The sequence below is a fragment of the Callionymus lyra genome, chromosome 1, assembly GCF_982586985.1.
Source record: "Callionymus lyra chromosome 1, fCalLyr1.hap1.1, whole genome shotgun sequence".
Taxonomy (NCBI): Eukaryota; Metazoa; Chordata; class Actinopteri; order Syngnathiformes; family Callionymidae; genus Callionymus; species Callionymus lyra.
In genome coordinates this window covers 9,143,177-9,165,410 of record NC_141818.1, presented here as the reverse complement: position 1 = coordinate 9,165,410, position 22,234 = coordinate 9,143,177, and the positions used below count along the sequence as shown (strand labels likewise).

The window sequence follows — 22,234 nt, the reverse complement described above, 5'->3', positions numbered from 1 at the left end:
TAACCCTAACCCTAACCCTAACCCTAACCCTAACCCTAACCCTAACCCTAACCCTAACCCTAACCCTAACCCTAGCCCTAACCCTAACCCTTACAATAACCCCAACCCTTTTCCAAATTTACTTTTACTGTCCCTGTACACTTAACAGATAATAACTAATTCCATCTCTAGCTTCTCACCATTAACAACAAACTGCGACGTGGCATTTACACTCCATATCCGTGTAGGCAAAAGGTCACGACCTGGTGCAGTCAATGGCAAGCCAATAAAAACTGCTCAGGTCATTGGCCCTAAACCTTTGTCTCACTCTCTCTGTCTACCGTGATCAAGTCGGAGGTGGACCCAATACTCGGAGATAATTAAAACACAAAACAGATTGATTTATAGAGACAATACCAGAGCCAACCCTGTTGGGGGACATCACTCAATGGGTATTGGAGACCAGTACTTAAGGACAACGTACCAGGGCCACTTCTTGTTTCTTTCCAAAAAGTAAAAAAGTACAGAAGTTGGGAGTTCAATCCGAGTTCCAGTTATGATTGTATAGAACTTTAAATGTTGGACCGGCAGAGAAAATGTTTATAAGTAAAAAACATTTACAATCTTTTTATAACCTAACTTGGCAAACACATTACAGGTGACTGTAGAAGTGTATTTAAAAGCAACAAAACTGTAAATTAAATTGTTAACATAATAATAATAACATTCTTTATACACTTTATAATTCTTTTTTTAAAAGAAAATAAACAATTTCACCATACCTAGAAAGACCCACGTAGAATTATGGACTCACAAATTCAATAAAAAATTCTCCTTTGTTTGACCCGCAGGGCAAGCTTCATGTTAATGAAAGGTTGATAGCTGGGAATGAAGTTCTCCATGGTTCAATAAATGTCTTTTCACGCTATTTAACTCCTTGAACTTGGTGTTTAACGGCCAGTGCAGGGAATACTTTACATACCAGTTGGGGTTTTGTCAGGCTGGTAATTATATTTGATACATTTGGTTGATGATTTTGCTGATGACAACAGTGACAAAATAACATTCACTTTAATATCTGGTTGTCACCTGCAAAGTTAGTGAGATAGCACTACTGATGGGTCATGATACAGTGTCTTCATCACGAAAGGCCACTAGATGGCACTCTTTACTTTATAATATTTGGCTCTGATTTACTAATTCAATCAAATCTGGCACCGTTTTCAGACTGAGAGTGCCATCTAGTGGCTTTTCAGAATGAAGACACTGTATCGTCAAAACAGCTGATATAAATAGATATATCAGCTGTTTCATGAGGCTTCATCAACCCACAACTAGACGGCACATACCGCTGCCATGAAGCTCAACTTAAAAACAAACAAGGACTTGGAAAAAAATAATGAATAAAGAAACAGATTTAATCAGGAATTGTAGCCAAAAAACTTACCTTAGTCCTGCTGTGTTCGAACCAACAAATGCATGCTCAAGAGTAAACACGGGGAGCAAACAGAACACAGTGGAGTCACCTGTGAGAGGAAACATGGCTCCTCAAAGTGCCTCTCTTGTCGAGGTTAGTCAAGATCAGCGTTAAGTCAGAGAATCTAGTGCGCGGCTGCTGAACTGTCCTTATCATCGACTGAGGAACACGGAGACGAGGCAGAGTGCCAAATAATCGTTCACATCGATTCCTGCAGTCGGGCTGCCCGTCGGCCCTGGTAGAGCCACACATGCAGTCGGAGATTGAACGACGGCCATATATTAAAAACAGTACCGCCACGTGAAGTGCACGTGAGTATCGATCGTTCACTGCTTCCGTTCGAGTCTCCGAGCGATAAAACGGTCCTTTACTTAAATTACGAGACGGATTGGGTCGACTCCGATTATTTTACCTTCCCGCCCTCGTCCTGCAAAATAATAACAGCGTGATGTCAGCGTGCAACACTCGAGATTTACCGCAACTACAGGCCGTGACCTGCAAATCTTTTATTGCCCACCAATAAGCTTAATGTGGCGCTGACAGAGTGGGTCCATTTCCTTCCGTGCACTTGATACATATTCGACTAATGTTGATGCGATAGTTTACAACTGAAATGATTTGAAGACCTAATAAAAAAGTGATTGTATCAGTTGTTTATAACGGCACCTCACATAAAAAGCATTACTACAAGACCATCTAGTCAGTGTGAAATACTTTGATACGGATGTTTTTTATTTTCAGTGAGCAAGTTAGAATTCATCTCTTTGACATCAACTTTAAATTCACCCTAATTACCGATTTACTCTCTCGTTATTTGTGTCATTCTATGAATCCTTGGCCTTTTTATGAGCTCTTCAAAATGTATAAATGTATTTAAAAGGATCAAAAACAATGAAGTGAATGCATGTTTCAAAGTCTTAAATCTTTAAAATGAAGGTAAGTAAGTATTAGTCATTTGTAGTGCCTTTCTAGACCAGGGTCACAAAGCGCTTGAACATTCAAAAAAATATACAGTTAAAATAAATACTTGACATTTTAACCAAATTTTAATACATTTCATGAATACAATTAAGACTATAACACAAACATTAATTACCAACTGTTTATGTAAGTAACTTGGCAAAGAGTACATTATATGGCTCAAATACTTTGAGCCATGGTCTTAAGCACTTACCGTCAGTCATTTTCTCTTTTTTATGATTTGTTGATTTTGTATTTACAACATTGTAACGCATAATATTGTTAGGGTTAATCTAACCCTAACCCTAACCCTAACCCTAACCCTAACCCTAACCCTAACCCTAACCCTAACCCTAACCCTAACCCTAACCCTAACCCTAACCCTAACCCTAACCCTAGCCCTGTCCCTGTCCCAGTATCTAGATAGTACAATATTGTTGATTATAATACTAACTATAATACTAAAGTAACTTGGCAAGGAGTACACTATATCACTCAAAGACTTTGAGCCAGGGTCTTCAGCAGTTACCGGCGGTCATTTGTTATTTTTGAACTGTAATATATCAGCTATATATATCAACTTGCTAGCTTAGCTAGTTGCTAACACTTTAACATTCAATGGAATATCTAGAATGGTAAACTTAACCCAAACCTTGAGGGGAAATAAATAAAAGGCTATGAAGGAACCAAAAGTGAGATTTACATGTATAAATGGTGTTACTGGTGTCGCAGAGGCTCATATTAATGTAGAGTTGAGTATTCAACGATATCCATAGAAACACTAGATTGTCACAATGTCAAGCTAAATTGGATACAATATTCAAATCCTCCATCCTTCGCGCCACCATTTCTGTATTTTCCTGTTTATCCAACATTTAAACCAGAACATATTTGGGGTGATAATGTATCCGGGGAGCATGTGGCGCTGGAAAATCTGATTCATAAGAGAAAGCAGGCGTACTAATCTCCCAGAATCTAGGCCAAAATTGGCTACGCCTCGCGTTAGCACAGATGACTAATAACCAGAGAGGTGAAGTGGAAAAACGTCTTGACACATTTGGATGGATTAAACCGGCACCAGTCACGAACCATGTTTCACTGCCGCCATGACGCGTTGCCAAAGCGCAAGTATAAGGGTCATGGAAGGATTCGAGGAGCGAGGGGAGTCGGGGGGATATGGCGAGGCAGATGGCAAAAGAGGGAATAGTTGTGTCCCGAGACATTAATTTCACTTGTTGTTTATGAGAGGCTTATTATGGAAAGAAGGTGTGAAAGCTGCAGGGACGATTGCAGTGACGGAGGGAAGGGCGAAGAGGGGGAGACAGATGGAAAAGTGGAGGGAAAAATTGACGCCTCATGATGTTTATGGTGTCATCACGAACAAGCGATGTAACTAATTGATGGATAGAAGAAGTGAGAAAAAAACATGTTACCTGATGTCCGGGATCAGATGATCATCAACATCAACATGTTTATAATACGTTTTATCATTCATCCCTGAATCACCCGACAAACCTCTCCCACAAGAAATATATATATGTATATATCTGTATATGGCCGGGAAAATAACACAGGGGGAACATAACACAAACAAAATATGCTGCACTGGAAACTGAAAGCAGACTTGTTTTATGTTGAGGTTCTAGAAAATTACTTTTAGGTTGCAAAAGAAATCCAGAGACACAGTTTAAGTGTAAACACAAACACAGGTAAAAACACAATGAAAACAAACAAGAAAAGCAGGTGTAAACGAATCTGGATGAGAACACATGTAACAAAAACTGCGGGAGAAAATCAGAAAAATCGTGGAGTAAAACATGGAGGTAGAAAGAAGAAAGAATAAGCAAAAGTAACAAAGCAATGCTTAATCCTTTATGGAGGTTGCGGCCTATCTCAGATTCTACAGGCCGAGAGACGGGGGACATCCTGGACAGGACGCCAGTCTCAAACCTATAGACAATTTCCCAGAGTTCCCAGTCAACTTCTGTTTATTTTTTCAATGTGGGAGGAAACCGGAGTACCCGGAGTAAACCCTTGAAACACAGGAAGAAAAACTTAAAGCATGAAGAGGGTAAATATAACAGAATGTACTAGAAAAGCCAAAAGGCACCAGAGAGATACGACAGGAACAATAGAGATGTACAGTTTACCATAGAAGGATGATCTGACACCACAGACTGGAACCATGAAGCATAAGAATCACCTGCACGATGCTGATTCCAGATTGGTTCAAGCTGGGCGTCGTTGACCTGCTGAGAGAAAGAAAGAGAAAAAAGGATAAAGGAAGGGGAGCTAAAAAGAAATAAAAGCATGTCAAACATGTCGCAACAATTTGAAAGCACCAGCAGGTTGCAAAATGTACAAGATCGAAACCGGTATGATCACGTAAGAAATGATTATATTCCCCCTTTTTCTTTTTTTTCTGATATTGACTTTTGATATTCATAAAGGTTCTTAGCCTTGTACAGTCAAGAACAGTGCTTTTAGGTATTCCATGTCATGTTTTCTTTTGTTTGAAGGTTGTTTTTATTAATGTTTTATGGAGATTTTGACAGAAACTTTGATAGATATACAGAAACATTTTGTTAAATTTTATCATGAATATGCTTGAATTTTTTTTTTTTTTTTTTCAAAACCATTGAAAAATATACATGTTTTGTTTTTAGTCATCCTTTTGCAAACACTTTAATACACAAGATATTGAGAATCTTAAGTAGTTTTTTAAATAACAAATACTGTCTTTATGAACTGGTGAGTTGTTAAATATTAGGATACACAGTGTAATAATTTACATGTTAATATATACTCGGATCTGCTCGATTTTTACGAAGCTGAATTGAATTTAAAAAGCTAACGTCACCATGGCAACAATTCTACACTATACGGTCACACACAGAGACACCATGTAAGATAGCCATTACACAAAATGAAATCATCTCCGCAGGAATAAATTTAATTCATTTTAACGAGATTGCATTTTTTTGTGTCCTGGTGTTCTGAGCAATTCTTCCGAGGGAAACCACAATTGTGTTTACAGGAAAATTCCGAGAGAAGATTCCAGGAATCAAAAAATAACCGAGTAGAAATGCATATAAGCTGAATCGTGGGTGTGTCTCCATTAACCCCAGCAGTGAAGCTGGCGAGCGAATTACTCATCTCCGTCCTCATGTTGGCCATATTGGGTTATTGTGTGGCTCGACTAAAATCAACGTAGACCTACACACCACAGATTAATCTCTAATGTGTGAGTCTGTGTGTGTCAGAATATGTGCATATATATTCCTCGACTCAACCAAGTGTGCGTCAGTGAAGACACCACACTGTCAGTCGTTCTGTCGAACAAAAAGCAAAGCATCATGGTGAGACGCCAACATTTTTCCCAGCGCTTGAGCGAATCACCATGGCAACAGACAGCAGATTTGCTCAATCTTACGCTACACAAGGAGAACAAAGCAGTGTGAAGCGCGTGTTAGATAAACAGTGAATAAACAAGCGAAAGCTGTCGATTAAAATTGCAGATTGTTTTCCAATTAATTGACATGGTAATTAGAAAACGTGGTTTAATGGCGGCAGAGTTACATTAACCAAATGATTAAAATTGTTTTTGCTCTGACTTGACACCACAATATAGTCACGAGATGCACGACATTCTGTAGCCATTAGAAACGTGATGATGCGCACGACACTCAATCAATTGTTCTGGATTAAATACACAAATGTCTCTTATGTTGCCATACTTAACGGAGAATAATACTCTCAGTTACTTTTTTGTATTGTGGTTAAGATTTAGCAATCTACTTTGTGAAGAATAACTCAAAAACAGATGAATGTATCTCAATTAAAGTTTCAGGATTTGGTCATAAATTAGTTAATGGAGGAACTAATGATTCAGTTCATGTGTGTTATGTAGTTTTAGAAGGTTTTGGACGTCATTCACTTGTATGGCTTCTGTGTGCTGCTGCGTAGCTAGCAGGCAGTTTAAGAACTGGCAAAAACAAGCACAATTGAAGTAATTGATCACTTAAATAAATCAACTTTACTGTGAGTAAAAAGGTTTATTGTTCATTTGGCATTGCATCCAGACACTAAGTAGAGATATAATAGCAGATTTAGTGTCACTGGTAAATAGTAGTAAAAACCCTTCTCAAGTTTCTAATCTTATTTAAGTCATTATGGATTTACTTTTTTAATTGAATTTATTGATGCGTTTTTAAAAAGTCGTTAAAAATGAGTTCTTTGGCAGAGGAATTAACTATCTCAGTGCATTTCTAAAAGTCAATGCAATTGTGTATTAAATAAATAAATGTAATGCTTTCAAGGGATTTGTTAATTATGGTCTGTAATTAATTAATCTTTTTGTTCTGTGTTTGAAATAGAGGATCAAAGCTATCAGTCTGTTTGTTTTTATTAATTAAAGTTGCAAATAAAAGCTTGATACATAAGGAAATAGTGTCTTTAAAATGTAATTCATTGTTTAAAAAGATGCAGTTCTAGTCGTTTACACTCTGCTGTATTTAAGAATAGTCGCAAGTGTTTCCTGCAACCTTTTGTTATCACCAGCAGGGATGAATCTTTTATCTAAATAGATGGAAAAAGAACAAAACTAAAAGCACCAGGGGTCACATGTACTAAGGGGTTATACGCACAAAAAACGTGCTGAGCCACCTTTTACGGTCCATGTCAAAAATGTTTAAATTAACGAATCTAAACTGTTAATCCGGTTTACATATATGTTTTAATTTGTTTGTTCTGATCGTGGAGAGATAAATCATGGATTCTGCTTCATTTAAATATTAAATGAGGGCGTGGAAAGGGACGAACAAGTCTGCGATTAATTCTACATGGATTGGGATGTACGAAGGAAAAGTGCCTAAATTCTAGATCTTCTGGATTTCAGTTTTCGGACATATACAGTAGAAGATCTACGAAGTTCTTAGTACATGAGGCCCCAGGGATCTTTATTAGGTGCTGTAAGTTAACACATAAAAACCACCAATCAATGGTTGAATCTTCAGGGCGTGACTGACGTTATTTTATCCCCGACAACTCATGCACGAGAAGAAACAACAGAAATATAAACAAATATCTAACGGTGACCTTCCTTCTGTTTCAGTCGTCCAGCACATAAAGAGACACAACATCGTGCTCAAGAGAGAGTTGGGAGAAGGAGCGTTCGGGAAAGTCTTTCTCGCCGAGTGTTACAACCTTTCACCGGACCAGGAGAAGATCCTCGTGGCCGTCAAGGTAAATGCTAAATGACATTTATTCCTAACTCAAGGGCGAGAAGAAGACGATTTGTTTCTCCCGCTCGCTCATCAATACATCCATACTTGGATCACGAATCGAACAGCTGATAATCTCGCCTTCCTGAAACAGATACGCCGTGAAACAAAAGCCACGGCGCTCGGATTCCGTCTTCCTCGCTGCCTCGCGTCCGTTTCCTCGGCTAATGTTAGCTCCGTGTTCCTCTCAAGACTTTCTCTGTAAGCAAAAAAGCTGGAATTACACACAAACCACCGACTTTCCTCGGGAAACGTCCGGCCACCCAATCCGTCCGTCAAAGAAAAGCTTTCTTTGCTGCTGTACAGTGAAAGAGGATCTGATTGGTGAAGAGGTTCTCATTAAGAATACATGACCTGTAAGAGACCCCCCCCCCCAACACTCCACCATCCCTCCACTCTATCCCCCACTTCCTTCGCTTCACCTCTAACTCCTCCACCTGCAGCACTTTCCTAGCATCTTTGTTTAAGCGTCGTCTCCAGAAGCATAAACAGGACTCGCATAATTGCAGTGTAAACCTCGGTAAATCTGGCCGCACGTTGACATGATAATATACATTAATCATTCCCTCATTAGGGGGAGTCCATTGATTGAACTCCCATAATTCTACAGGGTTTCTTTTTCCAATTAGCTAATGTACCATCTGCGCTGGCCGCGCCACTGGTCATCCTGCCATCTCTCTGCAGATGTCTCTCGCTCCTCATCTGCGGCATCAACGACTCGAATCGCTCATTGACGAGAAGCAGAGGAGTTAAGTCGACGATGACATTGCTTTTACTTATCTGTCGTCTGTTTATCCTCACGACCGGCGGACGCTCCGAGGTTTAGGACTCGCTCCAGAGACCGACACGAGCAGGAATACGTGGAAATACTTGGAAGGAAATTTAGCTTTATTTTAAAAAACATAATTTAGGCAAGTTTATTCATTTAATTTTCTGTCAAGACTTGTGTCTGTGGAGGTTCTCGTTTATTCAAGTCATGGTTATGCAAGTGGTTCAAAGGGAGTCAACTGGGCTGTGTCTCAAATCGCATACTAGCGTACTCAAAGTTAGTATTTTTAGTACGTTAGTGTGTCTCAATTCTTAGTATGCGAAATTTAGTGCGGCATGCACACTAAATTGGCGTACTAACACGCCCACAAAACTGAGCATGGTTCGATGGACACTAACCACCCTAAACAGCCGCCATCTTAGTGACGTTTTTAACGGAAGTTACGTCATATATAAATGCATATATATTCATATACTTACAGGTGTATTTTCAGCAGCAGTAGGAGGATAAACACGTCTTCGCTGCTGATACCTTTAATATCTCGCAAATATTTCGATTCTCATATTTTTTCTTTATTTCTTTTTCCAAAGTTGCAAAACGTGCTGCCAGCAGGTGGCGGCGATAGCGTTCAAACAGCTGGTTGAAACATCGCTAAATAGTAGTAGAAGAAGAAGCTGTCATCTGATCTCCGGTTAGTGTGTAGCAGCAGAGTTTTATTTGAGACATACTATCTGTGGAGAATTTGCGTACTAGTTAGTACATACACTAAACTGATGCATACTAACTTCTAGTATACTAAGAGTAGTATGCGATTTAAGACACAGCACTGGACTGTGTAGAGTTCTTCTTCAATTCAATATCACTATCAAGACTTATTCGCCTCATTAAAGTTCTTTAACAGTAAACACACTTAAGAGGTTAAGATGAAGGTGTTTTTGTTTCCTGAATTTTTTTTGCTTACTTTTAAAAACAATAACACTGGTTCTGTGTCGGAGTGTCACTTTTACAGTAGTCGAGGCTTTACAACCGTTGCGTAACCGGTTACATGGGTTATGCTATATAAGAACTAGAGGGTTCTAGTCGGTTCTGTCTCTATTCAAACACCTTCCAATACAATTGATCAGATAAAATTGTTTTTTTCTTCAATAAGTTATAGTCAACCAAACAAATACTTCATGTAGCTTCTTTCACCGTGTTTTTTAGACTATAAGGTGCTTTTAAAATCGTTTATTTTCTCAAAAATGGATAGTGTGCATTAAATCTAGTGAGCCTTGTTTATAAATTCTGTTTGTGCTAAATGACCTCCAACCGATTTTATGTGGTACACAGCGCTCAGAAATATGTGTAAATTATTTAGTATTACTTTGGTAAGCTACGACGATGCACCTGGAGACTCCCTAGTGTAACTCCGCCGCATTGCAATGCTTCGGAGTATTGATTCCTTCTTAGTCAGGAATCTCACAGAGTAATTGGAAGTAAAACATAACAACGCAAAATAGTTTTAATAGTAATGAGACATGAAGTGAATTTCAAACTCAAAGCTAACAGTCAGGCAGTCGAACAAAATGCACCTTATAAGCCGGGGCACCTTATAGTCTGAAAAATACAGTAATACTGTACACCCCTCATAGATACCTATACTTATGGACATACCCAAGTACTAGAGAGAAATATGCCACTCACAAAGAAAAAAAGGTTAAGTTCCATATAATTCTGTATCAGTTGAAATTAACTAAAGACATAGATGTCCTTCTTGACGCAAGTAAATAAATCCTTTTTTTTTATTTTAGTTTTCTCATAAAGTATTGTTGCCTCATCATAACAACAGGGATCCTTGAGGTTCTTTTAGTGTTTGATGAGACATGAAACATAATGTTAAGAGTTCAGATAATTGTATGAACTCTCGACCACACTTTCATAGAACCTTGCAATGTCTCGTACACTTATATTATCAATATATGTTCGAGTGGCTCAGATGCCACTTCTCACAAGGATCCGTCTCAATGTGTCCTTGGGTGAGAGCCGTCTTTTCACCATCTGTATGAAATGTTGGGACTGATATTGAACATTACAAATAGGGTTAAAAAAAAGACAACATTCTGTTACTTCATAAGCCTTAACCACAACATCAACATGCCAAGATCAGCTACTTTTCAAGGCTATAACATAAGAATCAGATTCTGAAAAAATTGGTAAAAATTGGCAACTTTTGCAACAGGTGTAGCTTACTATAGACTTGTACCTAAAACCACCTCAGCCAAGATCAAGACCCTTCCAGAACCCAAGGGTGTCTGGACCATGACTTTTACAAAGACCAAGACGTAAGCATTAAAAAGCAATAAACCATAAGTTGTATGAGTTTAAGAACTATATTACGGGTTCTAGCTACACTGTATAAATTGTATTTGCAGGTTGTTTTTTCACCATCAGGTACCTCGACCGTAAATCATTTCAAAGTTTATTTTCGCTCGGATCGATCGTTAATATCTGGCATCGACCTAATAGGCTTTTTAAGTGATATGTAGAGTCAGCAGCTTGCTTGGATACTGCTTTCTTCGGGCAAGTCCAGGAGAACTCAACCAAGACCAAGAGAAAGTCTCAAGTGGAAGCCATTGGTTTTAGCACATCAGAAGGTTTTAAGACACAATTTCAGGGTTTTCTTTACCCATAAAACGACACACACTGTATTTGCCAGACTATAGAAACACATTACCCAGTGAACAGCACATTACAAGGACCGACATATGTTAGTACATCGTAATGGTCTCAGTGTTTCCTATTAATCAAGCAGTCGGTCCTAATGCAGAAGCAACTTTCATTCCTACCGTATATCGTCCACCGAGGTGCCATTGATCACACACACACACACACACACACACACACACACACACACACACACACACACACACACACACACACACACACACACACACACACACACACACACACACACACACACACACACACAAACACACGCCCTCTCCCGTCCTCGTACACCCCACCGTGTGTCATCAATCTTAAACACCTACACTTTCAATAATGCTTCCTCCTCGCATGCAAATGTGACTCACTACATTCCTGAGCGGGAGGACGTTGATTGCTTTCTATTTGTCGGGGGAGCCCGAAATGCTCACAGCGCCGATGAATAACGCGGCAATATTATGACTCGTTGCCCGAGAGTGAATGTAGCGCCGAACACATCGTGTCACTTGGGCAACAATGGATCGTACAAAACTTGCCAGGGCAGACTTTGAAACAGTAGTACTACTCAGGCCCGGATACCAGACTAGATTGTTGCAGGGGTCTTCAACCAATGGGAGGTCCTGGTCTGATGGACTCCACAGGACCACCTGCAACTGAACATAGTCCAAATAATGAAGAGTCTATATTAGGATTATATTTTGTTTAAATAAAATCCAGAGGTTCCAGACCCATTTTTGAGTCATCGATTCGATCCATCGCCTTTTACTTGTTCCGCAACAGATTACTTTTTAATGAATCATAATCTCTGGGTGCTTGAAAACATCCTGACGAATGGAAAAAGACTTAAAACAATTGTTTTTTACACTCATTGTTTGATTGAGTTTTAAGATGAGATGAGATATTTCTTTATTTCTCTTATAGTGTAATTTGAGTTGTCATCGCGGAAAGATCACGAAACAAATGAAACATACAACACACATACTTAGAAAATTTAAAAAAACGAAAATGAACAATAGTACAAATGGAATAAAGTAGAAAAGTGTTTGTCTATTTAAGACATTATATGTTTTTGTTGAATAAATTGGGCAGGAAGGAGCAGATGAATCTCTACTTCCTGCAGCACGGGTGAATAATATTTGAATATTTGTGTTCATTTTGAACCAATAAAACTTAATAAAGATTGTTCCGGGCCACATAAAATAAATCAGTTCTTGAGACCGGGCCTGTATTTTGACATGTTTTAATGGCGTGATTTTTACATTTTACTATTACTATTAACAAAAAAATACTTGTAGCTATTTGTTTTTCTGGATTTAGCCACCATTGGGTTCAGTCTTTATGCGCAAGGCATTCTGGGATACCATTTACTACCAAGAGAGGTCCCAAAAAAACCTAAAAAGTGAGGTAGCTACAATCCTCACACACGTATTGTGACAATCCTCGGTCGTCATGGGAACGCAGATTTTAAGCTTGAGGAAAGAGTTTAATGGTTTAATAAGGAGATTAATGGGATGGGCCCTGAGCCTTTTAGATCAGATCTAACTGGTCAAGTAGGTTAGCAAATAGCCCAAACTAATCAGGAGAAAACGGACCCAATTTATGAAAATATTAGCGTCATGTTTTATCTTTGCGGCTGCTTTATATGTGTTAATGTTTGACGATTTAAATGTATTTACGGTGAACATAAGTGTCACAAAATGCATCATTATTATTAGATCCATGGTTTATAATGTGATATTTTAAAAGATATGATTGAATTGTTATTAGTCAATAAATCAAAATGGCTGCGTAATAATCTCACGGCAACACAGCAAGAAAATTCTGCTGAGTCAATTCCTTTGTTATAAAAAGTCGTCTCCAGATGTCATTCTTTCTCCTACATGGGTGTGATATCAAGTTTCAACTTCAGATTTACATTTATTTCTATTGTCTCCGGGCTCGAATTACAGCAACATCACCAACTAGATTAGTTTGCAGGGTGCACGGGGGGGTTGGTTTGAGAGCCGAGGTCTGGAGGTCACTTCCGTCTTCTTCTTGTCAGGGTCATGACTTCTTCTTGTCCTTTGGACTTCACAAGCTCCTTGTGTGTGTTGTCGTCTGGCAGATGTACACACAAGGTGAAGGGAAATAGTATATCCATGTCATATACAGTAGGAAGACCATCAATTATTCATGGAGGACAACAGTCTATTATTCGCTTCTTTAGATGTGAAATGAATACAGAAGATGTTTGGGTTTGCATCCCCTCTCTTTCATCCTTTTAAATCCTGGGTTTATTGTTCATAATCCAAGTCTTGATGTTGTTTACCTGAGGGTCTGTTGTGCTGTTTACAAGGTGACATGTGGAGCCCAGCGCTCGCATTATGAAATGAACTCATTAATACCTTCTTTTTTCTTTATTTTCTCTGCATATGTTCAGACGCTCAAAGAGGCCAGCGAGAACGCCCGGAAGGATTTCCACCGCGAGGCCGAACTGCTGACAAACCTCCAGCACGAGCACATCGTCACCTTCTACGGCGTTTGCGTGGAGAGCGACCCGCTCATCATGGTGTTCGAGTACATGAAGCACGGAGACCTCAACAAGTTCCTCAGGCAAGGCTGTTTACCATCTTAACTGTTTCTGTCAAAGGCTCCGTCGGAGCGGCTAATAAAGGCACCTCATTTTAAAAAATGTGCCATTTATGTCTTTTTCTCACACGAGCCGGTGATGAGTTTTTATCGCCGTCGAAGGTCGACATCTTTTCTTAATATTCATCCGCAAAGAAAAAAGCAAAAGGACAGGAGACAAACAAACGGGTGATTGAGAAACCACATGTTCCCGTGCAGGGCTCACGGTCCGGATGCAGTCCTGATGGCAGAGGGCCAGACCACAAGACCTGTTGAGCTGACTCAGTCCCAGATGCTGCACATTGCCCAGCAGATCGCGTCTGGAATGGTCTACCTGGCATCCCAGCACTTTGTGCACCGTGATCTGGCAACCAGGTACGCCACTTTGATCCTTGAGACCTTGAGCCACGTCCTGTTGATAACTATTCATTAAGTCCAAAAACAAGTTGATAATGCACCTTAACAACAACCACTGTTTGACCTTCATCTTCTCGCTCAGAAACTGCCTGGTGGGTGAAAACCTGTTGGTAAAGATCGGAGACTTTGGAATGTCCAGGGACGTCTACAGCACTGACTACTACAGGGTAGGTGTATGTGTCGAACTCTATTCTTGCCACTTCTTTTTACAAACCTTTCCCTACTGCCTGCCCGCATGGGACCCTGGCTGCTGCCCCTTTGCATGATGGGAATGACGGGCGGCTATTTGTTACAATTTAAGGGGATCAATTGGGAACATTTTTATAAATGAATCATAACTACTATACAGTAGCTTTGCAACAAGATTGTTAGAGATGTACTGAGTTTAAAGATATTTCTGCCATGTCGTATAAATATTTATACTCTTAAAATGATCCTGTTATTAATGATGATGATGATATTAATGGGAATATTCTGTGAATGACAGATTTTGGCTGTAAAAAATGTGCAATGAAGATGCCTTGATATGATTTATTTTTTCTGTTAAACTTCTTTACCTCCACAGGGAATATATTTGTTTTGTTCTGGTTGTAGACAATTATTTCCTGTCCAATGCTAACAGTTAGCCACATGCTAAAGGCTGGTTTTGCCAAACAGTGGTTAATGTATTTATTTAAGTAATACAAACAACAACAAATGACAAATAAATATCAACATGAATATTACGTTTTAAATGAAGCTCACATCTCTATCACACTTTGGACAACGTATTATTATGTCTCCCTTCTAACCCTGACCCACAACATTTTCCTTAAATTGATGCAGATTATAATCCAGAACGAACCGTCAGGAAAGCTTCTTGATTTTGGAATACACCTTACACATACCAGGCATGAAAGTTTTCAAAAAATTGCTGAACAGAAATTGTTTTGTATTACTTGGCTGCAGTTGTAGGTCCTGAGAACTTAATTCATTGTTAGGAAAGATAAAGGTGTAAGTTTTTCCTTTTTAAGGGCATTTCAGTGTCTTTTTGTGTTTGTTTTTTACAAAAAGATGAAATCTTTCTAGCATAACCACACCCACTCTGTTGCGATTGGTCAAACATAAAGGTTTGTCACTGTGTGTGATTAATCTAGGAAGTCTCCACCTCCAAGGGACTTGTTGTATAAACAAAGCGGGGTGTGATTACAGCTGGCTGGAGGAGGAGGGGAGCCATTATTACGTCATAATGGACACCACTCTTGTAACCTCTTGTTCGCTGAGATTTCCGACGGAGGATAACTTTATAAAGTAATAAGTTCAAAACATGGTCATGATGAGATACTTACTGCATCCTAAAGGTTTTAAACATGAGTGAGTGAGTCAGGAGATTCGATATTAAGACAACTTTTTCATCTTTCAGTAAAAAATATAAACGCAATTGAAAAGTCTTCCAAGAAAGTCCATAAGCGTGTTGAAGCATTTATTAGTGGTGTAAGTTATTCATGAAACTGTCAGCACTGTTTTGCTCGTGATTTTTCCCCTCAATTTCTTTCATAAATATGTCTATTTATTAGAAAGTTACATTTGAAATTTATATCCGAATTATATATTATTTTCATTGTCAAGGCTACATATGCCCTATGTGAGACAGAGTGATTAAAAGAAAATTAAATATCAAAATTAACTTAAATAAAAATATCAATAAAAGTGTCTCTCTAACCTAATTCAACAAATCATTTTGTTTTTAAAACATAAAGACTTGATAAGGACGAGTGAATGACTTGTGACGGTTCAGAGTCGTCACGTCTCCCTCACTAGAGTTGTGTGTACGCAGCTTGAGCAGCTATGTATGCAGTAGAAAATTACAAAAACACAAGTCAGGCGAGGATATTTCCCCTCTAAAAAATTGCCAACAACGCAGTCTGTCTGCGAGGGAACGGACGAAAATCGAATAAATCAAACAGCATGATGGATCGTCGCCGGTTCAACTTCCCTACCTGTGACTCACCGACGGCAACAAGAAGGAGAAAACATTCAATATTAAAAAATGTAGATTTTGTCCTTTATCTTGATGTTTACCGGCATTAATATCCGATCTTAATTATTTTTACAGATTACATGTATTTGCTGGAAAAGGTTTAAACTGTTAATGGGCAACTAACATAAAACCCAACTCTCCTGACTCACTCACATGTTTCAGATGTTGAAGTCGCTCATCATGACCATGTTTTGAACTTATTACTTTATAAAGTTCTCCCCCGTCTGAAATCTCAGCGAAAGAGAGGTTACAAGAGTGAAGTCCGTTATGTTGTAATAACGGGGTCACCTCTCCTCCAGCCAGCTGTAATAAAACCTCACTTTGTTTATACAACGAGACCCTTGGAGGTGGAGACTTCCGGCATTAGTGATGCACAGTGACCACCCTCAACGCCTGACCAATCACAGCAGAGTGGGTGTGGTTATGGTAAACAAGATTTCATCTCCAGAAAAAGAAAGAGTTTTCAGTGGGCGGGGCTTAAGATCATTTTCTAATGTAAACATTTCAATGGAAAGAGAGTTTTGTACAAACAGACATATACTGATGATACAATAGAGTCCAACATCTATTTAAGACACACTTAAATCTTTGATAAATAAATAAAATTTCAATTATAAATCCGTAGAAATCTTTTAAAAACATCCGTAACTACCTGCTTCGGAATGCGATATATAATGGAGGAGGGCATCGAGTGGAAAAGTTAAAGATGTAAAACGATCTGGTTTGATTCCCTTCATCTGCACCTACATCAAGAATCGACTTCCCGTCTTTTTCCTCAAACGTCCCTTTGACTCGATTTAGAAGGGTTTATTTATAGCGGCAAATTAAATATTTAAAAACCACCTGCTCTTATGAATCTCACAATGACGACATAAAGCAAACCCCCCCCCCCCCCCCGCCTCGCTCCCCGCCCCAGCTTCAGCTATAGCTAAGCTCCGAGGCTGTCGCCATGGCAACGGATGAAGGCAGCGGCGGTGAACCTCTGTGTCGTAGCCAGCGTTTCTAAGGAAAGAAAAGTAATCAGAGAACTTAGTATTCTGGGATAGTAGGAGAGAAAAAGAGATGAAGGAAGAGGCAGGATACCGGCGCAGATGAAACAAAAACAGGAAATGAAGAGAAAGTTAAATGAGAGGAGGAGAAGATGGCACCCATAAAAAAAAAAAAAAAAGGAAAAAGGGGAAGAGTTGCTGATGAAGGAGAATGTTTCAAGTGACAAGAACGTCGGCAGCATGTGTGAAGATGCTCCAGGATAGATAGGTAAGAAGATTTAAGGAGGGAAGGAGCGACGCAGTCATGCTCTTGCGTCAAACCGGAGCGAAAAGATGAGTCACACAGGATTTCATGCCCCCCCGGTTGCCTACGTGGACGTGTGAGTAGAAATAGATTTGGAAGGCGTGGGATGCTGAGACGTCACAGACTCTCGTTACACAATGAAGCTGACAGTAGACTCGTCAGAGCGACACAACGTGAACACACACACACACACACACACACACACACACACAGGAGAGGACAATGTCTTCATTAGACCGTCACGAGGAACTCGGCGCTTCCTACACGGGTTTACGTGGGAGAGAACAAACACATGTTTGTCTCGAGACAATTGCTTCTACTCGCACATGTGTACTCGCTGGTGACGCCAACAGAAACGCTTCTATTATTGTTTCTTTCTTATCTTGTGTCTTAAGGAGGAGCTTGTTTAATATACAGTCGTCCGGTGGCAGAAGATCTGAGGGCAAATGTATTTACTCTCGCTTTCACAGATGACTTGTCCAGGGGTGATGAGGTTTCAAGAAAGAGCTGGTGATGTTTCATGATACAGCCGATGAGGTTTCATGATACAACTGATGAGGTTATATAAAGGAGCTGGCAATGTTTCATGATACAGCCGACGGTGTGTAATGTGATAGATGATGAAGTTTCTTGTAACAGCTAATAAGCTTTCACGACACAGCTGATGATGTTTCATGATACAAATAATGAGGTTTCATTAAACAGCTGATCATGTTTCATGAAAAAGGCAATGAGGTTTCGTGTAACTGCTCATGAGGTTTCATGATACAGCTGATGAGGTTTCTTGATACAGCGAAAGAGGTTACATGATACAACTGATGATGTTTCATGATACTGCTGATTAGGTTTTATGAGACAGATGTTGAGGTTTCATGACACAGTTAATAAGGGTTTTTTGAGACAGACGATGAGGTTTCATGATACAGCTGATGAGGTTTTTTTGACACAGCTGATGAGGTGTTATGAGACGGATGATGATGAGGTTTAATGATACAGCTGATGAGGTTTCATGATACAGCTGATGAGGTTTCATGATACAACTGATGAGGTTTCATGATACAGCCGATGAGGTTTCATGATACAACTGATGAGGTTTCATGATACAACTGATGAGGTTTTATGATACAACTGATGAGGTTTTATGATACAACTGATGAGGTTTCCTGATACAGCCGATGAGGTTTCATGATACAACTGATGAGGTTATATAAAAGAGCTGGCAATGTTTCATGATACAGCCGATGGTGTGTAATGTGATAGATGATGAAGTTTCTTGTAACAGCTAATAAGCTTTAATAAGCATGATACAAATAATGAGGTTTCATTAAACAGCTGATCATGTTTCATGAAAAAGGCAATGAGGTTTCGTGTATCTGCTCATGAGGTTTCATGATACAGCTGATGAGGTTTCTTGATACAGTGAAAGAGGTTTCATGATACAACTGATGATGTTTCATGATACTGCTGATTAGGTTTTATGAGACAGATGTTGAGGTTTCATGACACAGTTAATAAGGGTTTTTTGAGACAGACGATGAGGTTTCATGATACAGCTGATGAGGTTTTTTTGACACAGCTGATGAGGTGTTATGAGACGGATGATGATGAGGTTTAATGATACAGCTGATGAGGTTTCATGATACAGCTGATGAGGTTTCATGATACAGCTGGTGAGGTTTCATGATACAACTGATGAGGTTTCATGATACAGCTGATGAGGTTTCATGATACAGCTGATGAGGTTTCATGATACAAATAATGAGGTTTCATGATACAGCCGATGAGGTTTCATGATACAACTGATGAGGTTTTATGATACAACTGATGAGGTTTTATGATACAACTGATGAGGTTTCCTGATACAGCCGATGAGGTTTTAATGATACAACTGATGAGGTTATATAAAAGAGCTGGCAATGTTTCATGATACAGCCGACGGTGTGTAATGTGATAGATGATGAAGTTTCTTGTAACAGCTAATAAGCTTTCACGACACAGCTGATGATGTTTCATGATACAAATAATGAGGTTTCATTATACAGCTGATCAGGTTTCATGAAAAAGGCAATGAGGTTTCGTGTAACTGCTCATGAGGTTTCATGATACAGCTGGTGATGTTTCATGATACAGCCAATGAGGTTTCATGATACAACTGATGAGGTTTCATGATACAGTTGATGAGGTTTAATGGAACAGCTGATTAAGTTTCATGATACAGCTGCTGAGGTTTCATGATAGAGATTATGAGGTTTCATGATACAACTGATGAGGTTTCATGATACAACTGATGAGGTTTTATGAGACAGATAAAAAGGTTTCATGATTTAGATAATGAGGTTTCATGATACAGCTGATGAGTTTTTATGATACAGTTGATGAGGTTTGATGGAACAGCTGATGAAGTTTCATGATACAGCTGATGAGGTTTCATGATACAACTGATGAGGTTTTATGAGACAGATAAAAAGGTTTCATGATTTAGATAATGAGGTTTCATGATACAGCTGATGAGGTTTTACTTAACAGCTGATGAGGTTTCATGATACAGCTCATAAAGTATACAGTAGCTGTTGAGCTTTATTTAATTTGTCCATTGTTTTTTTGTCCTGATAAAAAGTTGTTTTAATGTCAAGTAGGACGAACAGGCAGGACTTGTTCTGAGTGAAGAGGAAACATTGACACTGTCAGCGGTAATAGAGTCGAGACAACAGAGTTTGCTGCCATTAATGCCGACAGCAGAACAAACCGACTTCTTAAGGGTAAAAAACAAAAGCCAATTTTCCTGTTTGTGTTTCCATGGTAACACAGAAAGGAGTCTCTCACATTTAGAGCAGTGACATCACTGGCCAGAGGTCTGATAATGTCGACCGCAGAGCTTTGTTTGTTCTGGACAATTATTTTGGGTTTTTAAAACGAACAACAGCGAGGAGTCGATCCTAAACTCATGACTAACAAGAAGTAGGTGGAGTCGGTTATATAAGCCCCTCCCACTTACGACACTCACAGCCTTGCCCACAATGGTAACCTCTTTATTCAGGATTTAAGTTAAGAAACAGAACTGATGGAGGAGGAGGACGACTCATAAATAGTAACTAAATAAAAATACATTTATTTGATTTATACATTAAATCTAATGAAGTTTTTTTTCACATGTATCTAAGTAGATCCATTTTGGAATTTAAAGTACATTAAAAATTAACTTCAAGACCCCAGTATTAATATTTAAGTCCTTGAGGAGAAATGATAACAGACGGATGAATAAAACAAAAAGACTAATGGCTCAGACTCCATTCATGCATCAGCCAATCAGAAGAAGACGATTTAAGGCTGTTTATGTTTTGATAATATATATAATGAATGGCTTTTTTATAACATGAACATATAAGATTATATCGTGACAATTATATTTATATATATTTTGATGTCATACTCAATTAATTGACTCTTTTTAAAATTAATATGAGGTTATGGTGTGGCAAACATGCTTTTACTTTTAGATAATATATAATGAATGGGACTTTTTGTACATTCAACTATGAGATTATATTGTAAGTAAGTAAGTCATTTTTATTTGTATAGCGCTTTTACAGACCAGGGTCACAAAGCGCTTAAACAATCAAAACAATATTCAATAAAGTATATATTTTAAAGATCAAGATCAAATTGATAACACAACAGGAGTTCCAGAAAATCGCAAACATTTGTTTGTATTTTGATATAAAATAAAATGAATGGACAGTTTTTATATATATATATATATATATATATATATATATTTTACATTTTTATATTATATACAATTAATGGACCCTTTTTGTACGTTATTATATGGGATTAAATTGTGGCCAACATTTGCTCATATCTTGATATAATACTGTATATAGTACATTAAAATATAAGTAAGTAAGTAAGTAAGTAATATTTATTTTTATAGCGCTTATAAGATTATATTGTGACCAACATTTGTTTATTTTTTGGTATAATATAAAATATTTTGACTTTTTCATATTAAGATATTTGATTGTATTGTGACTAACATTTAAAACTTTCTTTTTTTTCATGAAATAATTTACATTTTCTTATTTTACCATCATAGCAGACAAAATAGTGTCTGATACAAACTTAATTTAATATTTTCAACCGCATTAAAAAAACGTATATTTTGTGGATATTGATTTAAATCTTTTTTCTTCTGAACAATCAACACATAATTTCCACAAGCACTGCAACAGTTTCAGACCAATTACAGTGTAACACAGCAGCGTTTAGGCCGGCGCCGACAGCTCCCCTGTTAGCAGCGGAAAAAAACAAGAGTCTGGTTATGAAGAGTGAAAGCGACACAGATCGTAGCGATATGTTTCTCCAGGCGCAGCATGTACGTGATGGCTATCTATGTGACTGCACACGTTTTATTAGTCCATTAAATAACCCCCGGACTCGCAGAAACGGGCCCCGGCGCGAGAACCAGGCCATTAATAACAGGCATAAAGTTGTCGGAATGGACTGAGCTATCTGTGGCGCGCACTGGAGCGAACATCACTGGATTCATGCTCGGAGGTCGGAGGAGACGGATCAGACAATACACTCTCAGTCACTTTGACTTCAGGAGATTAAAGAGCGTCTGCAGACTTTTCTGACCCTTTTTTTTTTTACGATATATATGTTTGGACGTACTTTGATTTAGGTTAGTGTCGTCCTGGTGCTTTCCATTCATGAGTCAATGTCCT

The 22,234-nt window shown here is 38.6% G+C and overlaps 1 protein-coding gene across 2 annotated transcripts in view; it reads left to right on the top strand.

The window, feature by feature from the left end:
- ntrk2a (neurotrophic tyrosine kinase, receptor, type 2a) overlaps positions 1-22,234 on the top strand; it is an 88,849-nt gene that overhangs the window by 57,206 nt on the left and 9,409 nt on the right. Inside the window, exons 14-17 of one of the 2 annotated variants that reach the window (XM_087792136.1) lie at positions 7,530-7,660; positions 13,590-13,762; positions 13,997-14,152; positions 14,277-14,367. In XM_087792136.1, the coding sequence (XP_087648262.1) occupies positions 7,530-7,660; positions 13,590-13,762; positions 13,997-14,152; positions 14,277-14,367 (551 nt within the window). The remainder of the gene's footprint in view (positions 1-7,529; positions 7,661-13,589; positions 13,763-13,996; positions 14,153-14,276; positions 14,368-22,234) is intronic. The other variant, XM_087792145.1, reaches the window with a different exon arrangement.